General features: G+C 41.9%; 1 protein-coding gene across 4 annotated transcripts in view; it reads left to right on the top strand.

Annotated features, from left to right (window-relative positions):
- LOC137009515 (acidic mammalian chitinase-like) overlaps nt 1–19,584 on the top strand; it is a 31,321-nt gene extending 11,737 nt beyond the window's left edge. Inside the window, exons 1-13 of one of the 4 annotated variants that reach the window (XM_067371799.1) lie at nt 8,258–8,274; nt 8,868–8,982; nt 13,370–13,586; nt 13,801–13,827; nt 13,954–14,158; nt 14,561–14,617; nt 14,711–14,876; nt 16,329–16,453; nt 16,610–16,733; nt 16,886–17,068; nt 17,169–17,285; nt 17,369–17,498; nt 19,166–19,581. In XM_067371799.1, coding sequence (XP_067227900.1) covers nt 14,022–14,158; nt 14,561–14,617; nt 14,711–14,876; nt 16,329–16,453; nt 16,610–16,733; nt 16,886–17,068; nt 17,169–17,285; nt 17,369–17,498; nt 19,166–19,422 — 1,296 coding nt within the window. In that variant the 5' untranslated portion in view covers nt 8,258–8,274; nt 8,868–8,982; nt 13,370–13,586; nt 13,801–13,827; nt 13,954–14,021 and the 3' untranslated portion in view covers nt 19,423–19,581. Of the gene's footprint in view, nt 1–8,257; nt 8,275–8,867; nt 8,983–12,904; nt 13,587–13,639; nt 13,724–13,800; nt 13,828–13,953; nt 14,159–14,560; nt 14,618–14,710; nt 14,877–16,328; nt 16,454–16,609; nt 16,734–16,885; nt 17,069–17,168; nt 17,286–17,368; nt 17,499–19,165 lie in introns of those variants that run through there. The other 3 variants (XM_067371801.1, XM_067371800.1, XM_067371798.1) reach the window with 3 other exon arrangements.
- The last annotated feature ends 279 nt before the right edge of the window (nt 19,585–19,863 follow it).

Genomic DNA, 19,863 nt, shown 5'->3' with positions numbered 1-19,863 from the left:
GAACTGTTTTCCGATCCTCTACGTCCCAAGAGTGTGGCTGGCGATGTGCAGCGCCCCGCGTTGCTACTCCCAGCCCCCTCTCACCTCGCCAGCAGGTGTCAGTGTGTTGGTGCAGGCCGCGCCCCGTGTGCCGTCTCCCATACGCACTGCTACCTCGCAGAGTCTGATCACACTCTGGGCCGCTACCACGCCGCCCGAGTCGGGTCCCCGTACTCTGGTTCGCTGCCCCACCCCCGGTACGTCTGTGGTGCGTTTGGTTCTGCTGGCTCGGTGTCTGGAGGCCTGGTTAGTGCCCCCAGCCCGTTCCGCTGGCTCATGCGTACTATCAGACTCGGCTATGCGATTCATTTCGCCCGGTGTCCTCCGGCGTACCGGGGTGTCCACTTCACTTAGGTGTCGTTGGACATTGCACCTGTTCTCCGAGTGGAGATTGCTGTCCTCCTGGCGAGGGATACAATCGAGCCGGTCCCTCCAGCCGATTTGAAGTCAGGTTCAGCCCTACTTCATTGTACCCTAAAGGGCGGTGGGCTATGGCCAATCCTGGATCTGCGCGTCTTGAACCGGTACCTTCAGGCTGCCGTTTAAGGTGCTCATGCAGAAGCGCATTTTCGAGTGCGTCCGTCCCGGGGTTTGGTTTGCAGCATTCGACCTGAAGGATGCATACTTTCATGTCTCGATTCTGCGCTCGGGTCGAGCATGTCAGTAAAACTCCTACCCTTCGGGCTGGCCCTGTCGCTCCACGCCTTACACGGTTGCGGAGGTGGCCATTGTTCCCCTCAAGGAACAGGGCGTTCGCATTCTCGACTGCCTCGACGACTGGTTGTTCCTGGCCAGCTCGCGAAGCAGTTGTGCGTACACAGGGAGATGGTTTAGCTCACCTCAGCCTGTTGGGTCTTTGGGTCAGCTGGGACAAGAGCAAACTTGCCCCCGGGCAGAGGATCTCTTTTCTCAGTCTCGAGCTAGACTCGGTCGCCTGGATTGTGCGCCTCTCTGAGGAGCGCGTCCAGTCGGTGTTGAACTGCCTGAGTTCGCTCAAGCGCAGGATGGCGGCCCCACTGAAAGACTTCAGAGGCTCCTGGGGCATGTGGCATCTGCAGCCGCGTTTCGCCGCTCAGGTTACTCCATATGAGGCCGCTTCAACACCGGCTCCGCGACTGGGTCCCGAGATGGCCATGGCAGCGCAGCACACTCAGTGTCCTCGTGACACGGAGCTGCCGCCCTACCCTCATCCGGTGGTCGGACCCTTTGTTCCTGCGGGCGGGAGTACCCCTTGGACGCTGTGGTCCACACAGATGCCTCTACCACCGGATGGGGGGCCATGTACAACGGGCATGCGGTTCGGGTCTTGGACGGGGCCTCGACTGCATTGGCATATCAATTGCCTCGAGTTGCTAGCAGTATGTCTTGCACTGGGCCGCTTCAAGGAGCTGCTGTCAGACAAGCACGTACTGGTCCGCTCGGACAAGCACGGCGGCCGTTGCGTACATCAACCATCAGGCTGGTCTACGCTCCCGTCGCATATCGCAACTCGCCTGCCATCTCTTGCTATGGAGTCAGAAGCATCTGAGGTCGCTTCAGGCCACTCATGTCCCAGGTGTGCTTAACCGTGCAGCCTACGAGCTCTTACGGCAGCCTCCACTTGCGGGCAAGTGGCGGCTCCATCCCCAGGCGGTCCAGCTGATCTGGCACTACTTCAGCGAGGCCCAGGTAGTCCTGTTGCCTCCCCAGGAACTGCCCTCGGCCAGTGGTTTTCCCTGACCGGCGAGTCGCTCGGCACGGATACCCTGGCACTCAGCTGGCCCCGGGGCCTACGCAATATGCGTTTTCCCCCAGTGAGCCTTCTCGCACAGCTCCTGTGCTAGGTCAGGGAAGATGAGGAGCAGGTCTTGTTAGTGGCTCCATATTGGTCACTCGGACCCGGGTTTCGGACCTAATGCTCCTCACGACAGCCCCTCCTTGGCCGATTCCTCTGAGGAAGGACCTCCTGACTCAGAGATGGGGCTTCCTATGGCACCTGCGTCCCGACCTGTGGAACCTCCACGTGTGGTCCCTGGACGGGATGCGGAGGTTCTGGGTGATCTCCCGCAGGCGGTCCTAGACACCATCGCTTCCGCTAGAGCTCCTTCACGAGGAGCCTCTATGCGTTGAAGTCGAACCTATTCGTTGAATGGTGCTCCTCTCGCAAGACGAGAGGACCCCCGATCATGCTCGGTCAGATCTGTGCTTTCCTTCCTGCAAGAGGGCTTGGAGCGAAGGCTGTCTCCCTCCACCCTCAAGGTGTATGTTGCCGCTTCGCTGCACATCTCCATGCAGTTGATGGCAAGCCCTGGGGAAACACGGTCTGATCATCAGGTTCCTGAGGGGGGCGAGGGGACTGATTCCTCCTTGCCCACCCTCCTTACCCTCTAGGGATCTCACCTTAGTTCTTAGCTACTTCGGCGTCATCCCTTGAGCCTTTGCAATTAATCGAGTTAAAAGTACTGTCTCTTAGACCGTCCTCCTGGTTGCATTGGCCTCATGTTAAGAGGGTAGGGGACCTGCACGCATTTTCGGTTGACGAATCGTGCCTGGAATTTGGGCCTGGGGATTCTCACGTCTTCCTGAGACCCCGGCCTGGATATGTGCCCAAGGTTCCTACCACTCCCTTCTGAGATCAGGTAGTGAACCTGCAAGCGCTGCTTTCGGAGGAGGCAGACCCAGCCCTAGCTTTACTCTTTCCAGTTCGCGCCCTGCGTGTTTACGTGGATAGAACTTGAAGCTTAGGACCTCAGATCAGCTCTTTGTCTGTTACGGAGACCAGCAGAAGGGAAAGGCTGTCTCCAAGCAGAGGATGGCCCACTGGTTAGTGGATGCCATCGCCCTGGCTTATGTTCCCAGGGCGTGCCTTGCCCGTTCGGGTTGAGAGCCCACTCCACCTGAGTGGCCTCTTCCTGGGCGCTGGCTCATGGCGCCTCGCTGACAGATTGTAGAGCTGTGGGCTGGGCGACACCCAACACGTTTGCTAGGGTTTTTAGCTTACGTGTAAGCTGGTTCTTCCCGTGTACTCGCTTCCACCAGCCGGTAGACGCGTTGAACCTGTGCTCGTGTCGGCTTGCAATGCCACTCCCGCCCCCTGGGCAGGATATGTGCATCTGTTGACTCCAGTCGTGTTCCCCGTTCGGTGAACCCTGTCGAGTTCCTCCACCTCCACCTTCGGCTCGGGCATTGCGGAGTGTCTGATGCCAGACCAACATCCATCTTCGATGTTGTCTGTTGGTTGGGTTCCATATGTTGCAATCCCTCTACGTGAGTGATTCCATATGTGTATTGTCCACGGTTACTCCCTACGGTGAGCCCGTGTCTTTCCCTTAGCAGAGCTTCTGCTTTCTCCTGTCAGATGAGTCTCCCCCTACTCAGGTGGAGCCATCCCAGGGACTCATATGCGTTCTGCCCTGCGGGCCAGTCCATATGTTTTCCATGTAAATTCCTTCCCCTCTGGGTAGGTAGTGGTTCCGCAGCGTTCCTTACGGGTTCGCTTCCCCAGTGTAGTCTAGTTTACTTAGTGGGTATATCGGAACAGCAGTAGACTTCCCGGCGTAAGCTCGCCCCCTTCTCCGTCCCCTTGGTGCGACGGGCGGCTAGAGCCTGCGCTGGGCACTGGAAGGGGTTTCGTAACTGTGGCGTTTTAGTTGGGATCCCAATTCGTCGGTCACTACTGACGTACGTCGAACGTGACCGACTGAAAGGGAACGTCTCGGTTACGTATGTAACCCTCGTTCCCTGAAGGAGGGAACGGAGACGTACGTCCCGTCGCCACAGTTTCTGTACCCTCGCTGCAGTGCAGACACCGGTTGTCTCCTCAGCGAAAAACAAAGTGCGATTGCATCTGCCCCCCTTTTTATATCCACCTGTTAGGGGAGGTGCGCATTATGCAAATATCGCACGCCAATTCCATTGGCTTGTTTTAGTTCTCTCGAAGCTGATAGGGGCTCTCTAGCGATATCCCAATTCGTCGGTCACTACTGACGTACGTCTCCGTTCCCTCCTTCAGGGAACGAGGGTTACATACGTAACCGAGACGTTTTCTCCATATAAATTTGAAACTGATTTGATTAATGGCCTTAATAGCTCTATTAGAAATAGAAAGACAAGATGCAGGATAAATACACCTAGAAAGACTTTCCATTTTAGTTAAATAAACCCTTCCAAAAACAGACAAATCCTTTTGCATCCACTCATCAAGCCTGCCTTTGCATTCATTCCATCTATTCCAAACATTTTGCTTTTCCATCAAGACCTCGTCCTTAGCAATGTTTATGCCTAAATATTTGACACTCGACTTAATCGGAATATTACATACAGTTTTAAGAGGGCATCCATGTATGGCAATAATTTCACATTTGCCAATATAAATTTTTAAACCTGAAAATTTGGAAAAATAATTAACTATATCAATTACTTTAGGAATTTGGTTAAGAGCTTTTAAAAATAATGTTGTATCGTCAGCCAGTTGACTAAGTATAATTTGCTGCCCAAATACATTTAAACTTTCAATATTTGAGTTTTTAATTAGGAGAGCCAACATCTCTGAGGCCAGAATAAATAATGAGGGTGAGATGGGGCAGCCTTGTTTAACTCCTCTCTTGACATCAGATCTGGGTGAAGTACCTGTTGGTAGGGAAACTGAGCTATTGGTATTTGTATAAAATAATTGGATAATATTACAAAAATTTTCACCAAACCCATACATTTCTAAACATTTTCAAATAAAAGAATGTTCTAACATATCAAAGGCTTTATAGAAATCTAAAAATAAAATATCCCCATCATCCTCTATTTCTTGATTATACTCCAGAATTCCAGAACCAATCGAATATTATTATGTATAGACTGGCCTTTAAAGGTCCCGTTCTTCGTGATCCCATGTTTCAAACTTTAGTTAGTGTGTAATGTTGTTGTTGTTAGAGTATAAATAAAATCTGTAAAATTTTAAAGCTCAAAGTTCAATGCCAAGCAAGATATTTTATTTAACAGAAGTCGCCTACATCGAATGGCCAGTTTGGACTACATCCCTCTACTTCCTTCTTTAATGATGTCACTAAAACAGTTTTTTGACTAACCTCCGCCCACAGGAACACACAAGAGTTGCGCCATGTCGTCGAAACGCTGTTATTTTCATCCCGCAGTCCAATCACCGGGTCTGATTCCGGCTCAAATTGATAGGGTAAAATTAAAGACATGTTTACAATAGCAATTACAATGAGCGCGTGCATCTCCACGTTATGGTAAGAGGCGTGACCTTTCCGGGAAGGTGAGCTCTCTATGGCTTTGGGTACACTAAGCTGCTGTCGAATCACAACACAGGAACCGCTGGCACAATCAGAACTCGTTACGTATTTCTGAAGGAGGGACTTCATAGAACAAGGCCGTTTTTATGACAGTGGAAACAGCGGTATACAGATAAGTAAATTATGTGAAAAATACTGTGTTTTTTTACACGTGAAACATGAACACATGTTATATTGCACACTATAAACACAATCAAAGCTTCAAAAAAAACACGAAAAACGGGACCTTTAATGAATCCAGTTTGTGTCTCCCCAATAATTGTGGATAAGCTGAGTTTCAAGCGGTTATTCTAGTTCACACAACTACATAATCATGACGTCATATGCATCGCCAAACAGTGATCGGCACGGAATAAACTCATAACACATAATGAATGAATAAAGGATAACATTACAAGAAACACATACATTAACACTACATGTTCGGCCTCCGGCGGGAGACATGATCACGGATCCGTCAGAGAGATGAAACGTGAATGATGCACCATAAGTCTTGTTTTTTTAAAATCTTTTTTTTTTTTTTACATTTGCTAACTAACGTTACCAAATCAGTCATGATGAGAAACCGCTATATCACGCAACGTTAGTGTGGATGGATATTAAAGGTGCTAAAGAGGATGTTTTGTTTTATACATTTTCGCAATATTACTTGAAACTGTCTTTACTAACTGATAAAAGACTATTTATTAGGTGCACTGAAAGGAATAATATTAATATCCATCATCTGTGCACGAGGTAGGGCCTTAAAAACATCAGTCATGATGATCGCGATCATCGCGTAAACGATTGGCCCTCTGGCTTGTCAATCACTGCCATGACGTTCCTTGTGAGAGAGGAGCGTGGCTGCGCGCTCCAGTAACTTTCCACACTCCACAGGCGTCGCATGTGCGACAAAACAGAGGGTAGCTAGACCCTCCCTCCTCCTCCTCCTCCCCCTCCCCTCCCCTCCGTGCTTCCTGAAACAGTAATGAATGCGCATTTAAAATCATTCTTGTCGGTTGTTGGCTGGAGCGTGTTTATTATGTTTCGTGGTCCAGGCTGCACCAGTTTGTTTTTATTGCCGTTTTTGGAGCTTGTGGCGACTACAGAGGCCGCGTTTTTTACAGTGTGTTCAGGGGACAGGCAGCTAGTGGATAGTGAGGAGATGTTTGCTGTATGTGACAAAAAATGTTTTGGCCTAAAAACGCCTGACATCACTTAGAGCACCTTTAAGGAAGTTTATTAGTTTCTGTTATTAGTAATCAATAACGTTATCCTAGATGACCAATAGATGAGTTTGCTTTTGCCTGATTCATGATAATAATCTGTACAATATTGTGATCTGAGAACAGTGTTACATATCGTTTGCTAACGTGTATAGGCTATCTATAAGCTAACACCGGTCTGCCCTGTTCTCCACTGGTTCTCCTCAAACAGCTCAATTTGTCTCTTTTCACCGTTATTTTTTCGAATCCTGTCACATTTACAAATTCCTCAGCGTCCGAACTGTCACTGTGATCCATTGCTTTCCTATTTGTTTATATTGATCGCGCTCCCTTCAGTTACGTCACTTCCGATTTGGCATTTTTCAGATGCAGAAGTAAAATGTTCTCACAAAAAACGACTCCAGAAGCCTAATTAGCGTATTTATATATATATTTTTTTCAAGAACATCTATTTCATACATTATTTTTCTATACATTGAATCACTGAAGCTCTAACCTGCAATATGCCCTTTAATATTGTCATTTGGAGGTTTCAACTCCAGTGGAAATGAAAGTGTCAGCTGTGATTGTCCTGTCAGTTTATTGGGCCATAAAGATAAACATAGTCATACAGAACAGCTGTTAAAGATTAACCTGACATTGTCTTTGACATTTACTTGAGCATTGTGGTTCTCATCATATCAGAGGTATGTAAAATTGTGAAATATATGTAAAATCTGCTCAACAGTACAACAATACAGATGGGGTAAGTAACCCTGTACATTTGTTTTGGTAGTGCATGCCAACCTTTGACCTTATCATCATCACTATGTTTTATCAGCTACTCATGAAAGCTTATTTTAAGGACCTACAAGTTGCGTGCAGATGACATTCAAAACTAATGACTCTAATTTCCGGTTTTGGCCCAAACATTATCAGGAAGGCTATTCCAGAGAGGAACCAAATGCAAAATGCTGTATTAAAAAAAAAAATATATATATATATATATATATATATAATATATAACACACTTTCATCTTGGATAATTTAGAGATTTTATCTGGTCGTGATGAAATATATAACTGAGTATCATCAGCATAACAGTGGAAACTAATTGCATGCTGCTTTCAAATAATATTACCAAATGGCAGCATGTGTATTGAAAATAGCAGAGGGCCTAAAACAGACCCTTGCGGCACTCCATAATTTACTGACATTAACTTGGAAAATTCCCTTTTTAAATAGACAAAATGGTAACATCAGGTAGGTATGATCTAAACCACTTTAATGCCTGTCCCTGAATACTAGTGTAATTTTGTAATCAATCTAAGACTATGCCATGATTTTATAGTATCGATTGCAGCACTAATATAAAGTAAAACTAGTGCTAGTAGTTGAGATGCAGCCTTGTTCAGAAGCTAGAAGTCATTTTAAAAAGTGACGTTTCTGATGGGGCCTGAATTCTCCTGACTAAAATTTTTCCTAGATATCAGTACACTGTAATAAAGAAATCTGTAGAAAAATGGAAAAGGTACTGGAAATTTTCTGCCAGTATGTTATCCGTTATTTTTATGGACATTTCCCTTAACTCTAAAACACTACCAAATGCAGTGTGTAATTCAAAATTTGGGTAAAACCCTTAATCCCTTAATATATTAGCACAATACATTGGGCACCTTTTTATGTGTACAATAAATTATGCAAATACAGTTTATCTTTTAATCTTTTTTTTTTTTTAGAGAGAGAAAACATGTTTTTTCTTGGTAAGTATCATTTCATCTTCATGTTGATTCATTTATTACAAATAAATAAATACATTTCACATATAAATTTAATCTCAAACTACTGTACTTTCAAATCCAGATTTCATTAGAAACTTGAAGTTTAGCATTTTCATTTATACAGTATAGAGTATATTTAAATGTACATTTAGCAGAAACTTTCATGCAAAGTGACTTACAAATTAAAATCTGTTGTATCTTTTACATTATATTAAACGCACAAACAAATACTGTAGTCTATATCTTAATGCTCTCTACTTCCTCTAAGTTCAGTTTTTACTACACTAATCAGGGTATTAGAATACAATAAAATAGAATATACAGTGGTGATCAGAATTATTGGCACCCTTGGTAAATATGATCAAAGATTACTATAAAAATAAATCTGCATTGTTTATCCTTTTCATCTTTAATTCATAAAATTAGCAAAAATCGAATCTTTCATTGAAGGAAAAGAATTGAAAGTGGGGGGAATAAATGGTGAATTATGAAATAAATGGTTTTCTCCAAAACACGTTGGCCACAATTATTGGCACCCTTTTATTCAGTACTTTTTGTAACCTCCTTTTGCCAAGGTAACAATTCGGAGTTTTCTTCTATAACGCCTGACGAGTTTGGAGAACACCTGACGAGATCAGAGACCATCCCTTCATACAGAATATCGCCAGATCCTTCAGATTCCAGCTCCATGTTAGTGCTTCTTCTCTTCAGTTAACCACTCATTTTCTTTAGGGTTCAGGTCAGGGGACCATGGCAGAAGCTTCATTTTGTGCTCAGTGACACATTTTTGTGTTGGTTTTGATGTTTGTTTTGGATCATTGTCCTTATGGAAGCTCCAACCATGGCCCATTATTGGATTTCTAGCAGAAGCAGCCAGGGTTTGATTTTTTTTTTATCTGTTGGTATTTCATAGTGTCACAAACTCGGCCTGTGTGGCTCCCTCCGATCGCCACCTGAGGACACCCTCACCTGAGTATTAACTGTTCCTGGACTACATTTCCCATACCCTGTATCTGGACTGATTGCACTCTCACCTGATTCTCATTTCCCGGACTATAAAAGACTTTCATGCCCCACCATGCTTTGCGAAGTCTTGTTTGCCATGGCTACATTTCTGAGCGTTATTTCTTGTGTATTGATCTCCTGTGTTTGACCTTGGACTGCCTTGTACCCTGTTTACTGCCAGCTACCTGCCTTGTGATTTCCCTGCCTGTCTACTGATTTCCCTGTGATTTCCCTGTCTTGCCTGCCGCCTGCCCTGATCGTTTGCCTGTTATCGACTCTGAGTTTGCTCTACCTCTGACACTGCCCTTGCTGTTCTCTGACCCCTGCCTGTACGACCACTTCCCCTAAATAAAGCTGCAAATGGATCACCCCGAGTCTGCCTCGTTACACATAGAATCCATGATGCCATGTATCTGAACAAGATGTCCAGGACCTCCAGCAGAAGAATAGGCCCACAACATTAAAGATCCAGCAGTTTAACCCTTTCGAGCGTGAGTTTAATATATTCTAACTGTCCCCCCAGAGTGAGTTTTTTTAAGGTGACCGTTATTTTAGAACGTTTGCCTTTAATGTTTCCATAGCGACGTGTCAAGCGTGTCACGAGCGCTGAGCGCAGCCACAATAACACTGTATGACAGGTGGATCGCTATTATTTTGTTTTTCCTTGTTTATTTAAAATATTCACAAACTTGCTTACCATGTCATCAACTATCTGATATTCCGATCCTCAAATATGTGTAAGTGAGTGTGTTTTGTCGTTTAAAAGCCTTTATAAATTATCTTTATCTTTATCTATAACGGGAGATGGGTGCCGCCATCTTAGTTTGCGCTTCAGTTCACAGAGTCCTGTCAGTCGGATTTACAGCAGGTGAATTCATCATTTTCTCCCGAAATAAGTAAGTGGCTGGTGAACTGAAAGAATAATAGAGTAAACTTTGTAGTTACTTGGGCCCATTATGTGTGTCTGATATGAATAAATTTCGGCAAATTGTATTTTAATGGATTGTTATTGCTCCTTCCACTGATGTCTGACATCAGTGTGTATTTTATAAACTCTAAATATATTGTTTTAATGGTGCTTATGTGTATTTAAATGTCTGAAACCTTAAAAGAAACGTTATGTGGCTGAAAACACTGCATAGTTGTGATATGTGACAAGAGCTGCGCGCGTCCGTCTCGCAGCCAAAGCGCGAAAGCTCAGTTTGAATCTAGCAGTTATGTGACGTCGCTGAACGTTCAAAATCCCATATGTGGGACCGTACGCCCAGGGGCACTGAAATAAAAATCCCATATGTGGGACCGTACCGCTCAAAGGGTTAAATTTAACCGTGGGCATAGGGTACTTTTTATCTATGTGTGCACCAAACCCATCTGGTGGGTTTGCTGCCAAATAGCTCTTTTTTTAGTTTCATCTGACCATAGAAGCCGATCCTGTTTGAAGTTCCAGTCTTGCCTAACAACTGAATATGCTGGAGATTGATTCTGGATGAGAGCAGAGGATTTTTCTTGAAACCCTCCCGAGCAACTTGTGGGGATGTAGGTGCTGTTTGATAATTTTTCTTAGGCTTTCTGAGACTCAAGACTCAACTAATCTCTGCAATTCTCCAGCTGTGATCCTTGGAGAGTCTTTGGCCACTCAAACTTTCCTTCTCAGCACGCATTAGGACGATTTAGATACACGTCCTCTTCCAGGCAGATTTTTAACATCTTTAGTTGATTGTGTGGCAGGTCTAGTAGATTTCTGCAAGCAGGTGATTGGTTGGTCTGCTCATTGGCTCCCCTATCAGCAGGCAGCGGAAGTGTATTTAAACTGGCTAGTTAGATGAAATGGCTTCATGAGTCACCACCCCTTTTTTCCGGTCCCGTTAGTAAGTATTCAGGTAAGTTGTGTGATGTTGACTGAGTTGTTAGTGGTAAATTGTAGCTAATGTTGACTGATTTTTCAGAATGGCACAGTGGTTAATCCTGTCTCTGGCATTGGGTAGACGTTGCCCCTCTGCAGGTACGTGGAAGTGATTGTGTCGTGCATTTAAGAATTCACTTGTATTGTAGCGGCATCTTTTGTTTGTGTATAGTCTGAGATTTGGGTGAGACTGATTCAAGCACGGCCAGTACGAGTGATCGCTTTACAGAACAAACGCGGGTTTATCTCCCCAACGTGCATATTGTCTTTAGATAGACTGGATGAGCCCTCAGCTTCTCAGCATGCATTGTCTGCCTGATTGGAGGTTACACTCATAAGGTATGTTTTTAACTTATTAGTTGTCCTTGGTAAGAGTCCAGGGTGGCGTAGTCGCTATTTGTTAATCTTCAATCCCTCTGGGTCCTGCCACAATTGGAACTTCTTAATTATTGCCCTGATGGTGGAAATGGGGATTTTCAGTGCTTTAGCTATTTTCTTACAGCCACTTTCTATTTTGTGAAGCTGAACAATCATTTGCTACACATCAGAACTATATTGTTTGGTTTTACTCATTGTGATGAATGATTAAGGGAATTTGGCCTTTGTGTTTCCTCCATGTTTGTACCAGGGGCGGCGCCAGGCGATTTTGCTGGGGCTTCCGCCCCGAATGTTTTGAGTCAAGCCCTGAATCTTTCAGGTTTGAGGTTTCTTAACAGTGCTGTCAAAATATAATTTTTCTAAACATATCTCTCTATTATATGTTAAACAGTTTAATACTGCTTTTCTACAGTACTATCCATACATACAGCGTTACCGCTAGCGCTTTCTCTCTCTTCTCTCCGGCAGCGGCAGGCCTCGAGACTCTCTTTCGGTCCGGTTGAAGGGTTTTTGTTATGATATAACAGCTGATTTAACTTTGGCCCATTTGTCAGCTAAACGTTCATTCAGTGTTTCCCATTAATGACCTGGTGCCACCGTTTCATAATGAACCGAAAATTTAAAACATGTAAATGGTCTCTAACGTTGTATTTTGCCAACAAACTAAAATCAAAACTGTGATATGCCTTTGTGCCTTTTATAAAACAGCAAAATACAGTGATTAAGTATATATACAGTCTGTCTGTGCTGCAAGTGCGCACATTTGCACGTTAGGAACACCTGTTCAATTTTTCATTAATGCAATTATCTAATCAACCATGGCAGTTGCTTCAATGCATTTAGGGGGGTGGTCCTGGTCAAGACAATCTCCTGAACTCCAAACTGAATGTCAGAATGGGAAAGAAAGGTGATTTAAGTAATTTTGAGTGTGGCATGGTTGTTGGTGCCAGACTGGCCGGTCTGAGTATTTCACAATCTGCTCAGTTAGTGGGATTTTCATGCACAACCATTTCTAGGGTTTACAAAGAATGGTGTGAAAAGGGAAAAACATCCAGTATGCGGCAGTCCTGTGGGTGAAAATGCCTTGATGCTAGAGGTCAGAAGAGAATGGGCTGACTGATTCAAGCTGATAGAAGAGCAACTTTGACTGAAATAACCACTCGTTACAACCGAGGTATGCAGCAAAGCATTTGTGAAGCCACAACACGCACAACCTTGAGGCGGATGGGCTACAACAGCAGAAGACCCCACCAGGTACCACTCATCTCCACTACAAATAGGAAAAAGAGGCTACAATTTGCACGAGCTCACCAAAATTGGACAGTTGAAGACTGGAAAAATGTTGCCTGGTCTGATGAGTCTTGATTTCTGTTGAGTCATTCAGATGGTAGAGTCAGAATTTGGCGTAAACAGAATGAGAACATGGATCCATCATGCCTTGTTACCACTGTGCAGGCTGGTGGAAGCCTGAAGAACAGGTCATAGAACAGGATGTGCACTGAATATGTTGACAAAGTTACTAACAAAGATTTGTAATGGGAATTAATGGTGCATTACATTGCTGTCTGAAAGTTTAGTGTAGTGAAGGGAAACATCTTCCTCTTTCATTGCATTTCACCTCTGCTCTAGCTTACATCCTAGTCTAGCTTTCTAATAAACCTGACATTGTACACTATGAATATTGTTGGCAAGTTGCTTATGTTGCTGTTGTAAGTCGCTTTGGATAGAAGTGCTAAATGCATGAATGTAAAAGTAAAGATATTTTACAGTATTTTTTGACTCTCTTTGCAGTGGATGAACTCAGAGACAGAAGACTGAACATATTCTGAAGGAGCTTGTATCTTTGAAATGATTGTTCAAATGAGTCATTGAGGCTAAAATGATGGAACAAACACTCCTACAATCACAATGCACAAAACCTAAAGACCGTTATAGTGCAACGGTTGATTTCCTAACCTTGGGATGTGTGACAACATCCAGGACAGATGACAGTGAGCAGCTATTTTGGGTAAATTCAGTTCTTGTGTGTTTTGGTTAATCATTATTATCATGCAGAAGTCACTTCTGTGAGTTGGGGATAAAAGGAAGTATTTCTTGACTGATACAACCATCACTTCATGATGACCAAATTATTTTTTCTAGCTTGTAAGTGATTATTGCTCTTACATATAATGCTTTTTTAAGAGCTTGAGTGTTAACATTTCATTTGTATCTCCTTTCAGGCTTTTCTCTGGCATTGTGCCAGTTTGGTAAGTTTTTATTTGGTTTTTTTTTTTTGCTTTTTTTAATTAGTTGTTTCTTTATTAAATATTATATTCAAGTCATGTTTGTATAATGTTTGTATAATATATATATTATAAATTTATTTATTTCAGGATTGGCCTCCCACCTGACATGTTACTTCACAAACTGGGCTCAGTACAGACCTGGCGTTGGCAAGTACATGCCATCTAATGTGGACCCACATCTGTGCACTCATTTAATTTATGCTTTTTCTGTTATTAGTAAGGAAAATAAATTGATAACCTTTGAATGGAATGATGAAACTCTTTACAAATCTTTCAATGAACTAAAGACAAGGTATGTGCTATCATCTGATGTTTTGTTTGTGAATATATTTGTTAATAGAATAGAATATGTAATGTAATGTAGTTCTGAACTGTGATTATTTGTACAGCCATTTTCAAAAAAATGCTAAAGACGTATTTTTTCATCAGCACTTGACCCAGTAATAGTAGCACTTACCTTGATTTCTATTCTTCCATCTATTTGTGTATTTAAAAAAATAAAATAAAAAATACCATGCTACGAGCGCGTTACTGTTATAACTGTGACTTCACACAGCACTTACGTACTGTTGTTCTCATGTTGTTTTGATTGATTCTACTATTCTCATTTGTAAGTCGCTTTGGATAAAAGCGTCTGCTAAATGACTAAATGTAAATGTACAGTGAATAATGCTACACATATTTGGTTTGACAGAAACCCCAACTTGAAAACACTGTTGGCTGTTGGAGGATGGAACTTTGGCTCAGCTCAGTAAGAGTCCTGCTTAAACACTGAATAATGAAGGATGTGTGTTGAACAGAAATGTTTATTTCAACTTCATGGAATTTTCTGCCATGACTGTAGGTTTAGTATCATGGTGTCCACACCAGAAAACAGGCAGACCTTTATTCAGTCCTCCATCACATTTCTGAGGACCCACGGCTTTGATGGTCTGGATCTGGACTGGGAGTATCCCGGTGCCCGTGGAAGTCCTCCAGAAGACAAACAGAGATTCACTCTGCTGTGTAAGGTACTTCAATATTTACAGATTTGCGTTCTCGCATACAAAACAAATTAACCTAGTATGCTCTTTACAACAAGTTAATAACATGGTTGAATGTTGGAGTAAAAATCAATAAAAGTAATAAACATTCAGAGAAAGAATGAGCATGCATGTACACATGTCCAAAAGTCCACTGGTGAAAATGCTTCTATTTTGCATTTTTCTATTTAAAAATGTGTAACAATTTACAATAAGGTTTAATTTGTTAACATTAGTTAATATGAACTAAGAATGAACAATACTTATGCAGCATTTATTAATCTTTGTTAATGTTAAAGGGTTCGTTCACCCAAAAAAGAAAATAATGTCATTTATTACTCACCCTCATGTCGCTCTACACTCGTAAGATCTTCATTCATCCTCGGAACACAAATGAAGATATTTTTGATGAAATCCGATGGCTCAGTAAGAGCAAAGCCACTGAACCTCTCAAGATCCAGAAAGGCACTAAAAAAATATTTAAATCAGTTCATATGAGTATAATATTAAGGTAGAACAACTGTAAAGTGACAAAAATACATTTTGTGTGCCAAAAAAACAAAATAACGATTTTTCAATATCTCATGATGGCCGATTTCAAAACACTGCTTCTGAGCTTTACGAATCTTTTTTGTCGAATTAGTGATCCGGATCTCCTATCAAACGGCTAAACTGCTGAAATCACATGATTTTGGCGCTCTGAACTACTGATCGATTCGTAAAACAATGTTTTGAAATCGCCCATCACTAGATATTGTTGAAAAGTTTTTTTGGCGCACAAAAAGTATTCTCGTTGCTTTATAATATTAAGGTAGAATCAATGAACTCATATTTTTAGTACCTTTATGGACCTTGAGAGTGGCTTTTCTCTCAATAGAGGCCTCACTGAGCCATTGGATTTCATCAAAAACATCTTAATTTGTGTTCCGATGATGTACGAAGGTCTCATGGGTGTGGAACGACATGAGGGTGAGTAATTAATGACAGAATTTTCTTTTTTGGGTGAACTAACCCTTTAACAAATGTTTTAAACATGTATTGCTCATTGTTTATACTGATTACTAATGTTTAAAAATGAGACTTTATTGTAAAGTGATAACTAAAAAGTATTTGGTTTGTTCCTCTTTTGCTTTAATGGCAGCAGCACTTGTGCTTCATGAACTCCACAAGTTTGTGTAAAATATTATCATGTTCTCCAGCATTATTAGAGACGATCCAAAAGAGCAACTTTAGCTTCAACAGAAGAAAATTTGACTTTCTGTACAAAGAGTCACATGATCAATGTCGCACTCATTTGATAAGTGACCTAGAAATAGTGTAAATTATAATCCATGTTGAAAATCTGCAATTCAAAATCTAATATAAACCTAGAAATAAATAAGCATGATGTAAAATAGAAAATAAAGGTCTTAATCCACTGCAAATATGTGACTATAACAGGAACTCTTGGAAGCTTACACGGCAGAGGGTGCTGCCACAGGACGTCCCAGACTCATGCTCACCGCTGCAGTGGCTGCTGGGAAAGGAAACATTGATGCTGCGTATGAAATTGCAGAAATTGCCAAGTATGTCTCATGAAGAGTTTTGTTCACTTTGAATCATGAAATATGATTAAGCTGCGGACAGAATCTCTTAAAATGCCAATCAAATGATCATTTAGTAATATTTAATGTATAAATAGGCGCTGACTATGAACTCGCTACTTCCCTTTCGTAATGCAGGTATTTGGACTTCATCAGTGTCATGACCTATGACTTCCATGGCAAATGGGAGACTGTCACTGGACACAACAGTCCTCTGTACCGTGGCTCTGGAGACAAAGGAGACAATATCTACTTAAATACTGTACAAAGGCCTTATATCCTACTGTAAAACTTCTGAAATATAATATAATAAATAACATATAAATGATTTGTGAATGATACTATGAGTAATTGCAAATAACAAGCAGCTGACAACATGCAACAGGAAATAACTGATTCATCATGATAATGCAGGATTTTGCAATGAAATACTGGAGAGATCAGGGCGCTCCTGTGGAAAAGCTGAGGATGGGGTTTGCAACATATGGAAGAACCTTTAGCCTGTCGTCTGGAGCCAGTGGAGTCGGAGCTCCAGCTAGTGGACCTGCCTCAGCTGGACCTTTCACCAGAGAGGCCGGATTCTGGTCCTATTATGAGGTCTTATCTTCAATCCAACACTTAGAACGTACATTATAGCACAATATTTAATTGTGAAAAATAAAATCAGAAGAGTTATGGATTGATTATCTCCCATCAGATCTGTACTTTCCTTCAAGGAGCCACCGTGCAATGGATTGATGATCAGAAAGTTCCTTATGTAACCAAGGGACAGGAATGGGTGGGATTTGACAACAAGGAAAGCTTTACAACTAAGGTGAATATGTCATACAGGTTGGAAAATACATACAATTTAATGCAATTCTCATGTTCTCAATAACTAGATCTGGTCTGCTACAGGTGAACTACCTGAAGGAGAACAAGTTTGGAGGAGCTTTTGTCTGGACTCTGGATCTCGATGACTTCGCAGGACAGTTCTGTGGGCAGGGCAACAACCCTCTTATTGGGCATCTCAGCTCACTTCTTAAAGGTCCCGTTTTTTTTGAAGCTTTGATTGTGTTTATAGTGTGCAATATAACATGTGTTCATGTTTCACGTGTAAAAAAACACAGTATTTTTCACATAATTTACTTATCTGTATACCGCTGTTTCCACTGTCATAAAAACGGGCTGATGACTTCCTTGATCTATGAAGTCCCTCCTTCAGAAATACGTAACGAGTTTTGATTGTGCCAGCGGTTCCTGTGTTGTGATTCGACAGCAGCTTAGCGCTCCTTGCTTGGAAAGGTCACGCCTCTTACCATAACGTGGAGATGCACATAGTTTTACATGTGGATTATTGTGGTGTTGTGCCGAATGAACACAAAAGACAATAATTCCCGAGAGACTGAACTCTTTAATCTCCACAAGCAGCGACAGAAAATGTACGTTAGCACTCACTCAGAAGAGTACCTCATTCGGAAAACAGCCATATACATAAACATAGTCCCCTCTTGTGGCCATTATGTGCACTGCAGTCCAACATTAACTATTGCAGTAAGGATACCACAATCATAATTTTTGGGAACGAGTTAAACATAAATTGTAACCATTGATCTCTAAGTACAGCGTCCCTGGGAAGGCCAAACAAAGGTGATTGGACTGCGGGATGAAAATAACACCCTTTCGACGACATGGCGACAAACACACTCTACAAACGCAAGTCTTGTGTATTCCTCTGGGCGGAGGTTAGTCAAAAAACTGTTTTAGTGACGTCATTAAAGAAGGAAGTAGAGGGATGTAGTCCAAACTGGCCGTTCGATGTAGGCGACTTCTGTTAAATAAAATATCTCGCTTGGCATTGAACTTAAGAGTATAAATAAAATCTGTAAAATTTTAAAGCTCAAACAACAACATTACACACTAACTAAAGTTTGAAACATGGGATCACGAAGAACGGGACCTTTTAATACTGGTACATTTCAAGCCTATTTCTGCCACATAAGAAAACAAAACATGCTTTGGTACATCATAATTATCACATGAAAAGTCAAAATTATGAGATGCTAATTTATAATTATGAGATAAACAGTCAAAATTATGACATAAATGGGAAAAGGTTGGAAATTGATTATTTGTATCTCCATAATTTCAACAAAAAAAATTCGTCAACTTTTTGTAATTTCAACTCATAAATATGACTTAGTATGTCAATTTCGACTTCTGATCTCATGACATTATCATAATTTTGACATGAGTATGACATTTTTAAAACGAGTAGACTTTTTGATCTCATAATTGTCATAATTTCGACTGTCAGACTTCAATTTTGACTTTGTCATGACTGTTTTTATAATTTCAACTGTCACAATTTTATCACATTTTCATATCATAATTATGACATAGTCTCATCATTTTGACTTTATATAATATAATCATAACATTTATATAAAAGAATAGATAATGTACAGTCTGTTCTGCGTTACCTTGTCAGTTTATTTTGCGATAACTCTGACTGTACATTATCCCTTTATTGCATGGCTACTCCCCAATTAAATAAATATGCGGGCATGAAATATTGATTCAAATTGAAATTGGACGAAGCCAATCGACCAATAAGACCAATAAGAATCAAGTATTCCAGGGAGTCATGTAATAAACCAGATTAATAATTGGAAAACTTGAGATAAAATATCAAATTCCAATTTCCTCCTCCAGAGCTTCCAACTCTCCCTCCAAATACAACACATGTGCCCCAGGAGATTACAACAACAGCATCTACTGGAACTCATGTTGTACCGACAGCTCCCTCAGGAGCAGAGTTCTGTAAAGGCAGACCAGACGGACTTTATGCAAACCCAGATGACCCAACGACCTTCATTCAGTGTACTAATGGCGGAACCATTGTACAGACATGCCCATCAGGGACCGTCTTCAATCCCGACTGCTTGTGCTGCGACTGGCCAAAGAATTAACCTCATGTTATCATTCCTAAAAGGGAAATGTGTGGAATTTTTGCCTTTAAGTTTGTGTTAATGTCTTCAAATTTAACATACACAGCCAATGATATAATACTACTTTTGCAAACTATTTTGTTGGGTCTTTGTGCTCCCTTTTAGTTTAACTTGTCTCATTAAAACTAGCATTATTTAAAAAAGCACTAATTGTCCACTTATTTTACATTTAGAGTGTGATTGCATACTTACATTTGTTCATTCATTAAGGACCCGGTGTCACACAGAGTCTCACGCCGGCAGGGTCGCGGGTCTCACGATCACAAACTCGCCAGTCTGATTTTTTTAAAGGGGGGGGCGTGACCAAAAAAGTTGGAGCACCACTGGTTTAGTCATTTCCATACAACTCGCTAAGTCATTGATCAAGTTCAGAAAATCTCAGATGACGTGCCTACTGCTGTC

This window comes from Chanodichthys erythropterus, chromosome 20 (genome assembly GCF_024489055.1).
Source record: "Chanodichthys erythropterus isolate Z2021 chromosome 20, ASM2448905v1, whole genome shotgun sequence".
Classification (NCBI taxonomy): domain Eukaryota; kingdom Metazoa; phylum Chordata; class Actinopteri; order Cypriniformes; family Xenocyprididae; genus Chanodichthys; species Chanodichthys erythropterus.
The sequence above is the reverse complement of the archived record's forward strand: the minus strand, read 5'-3'. Positions and strand labels throughout refer to the sequence as shown.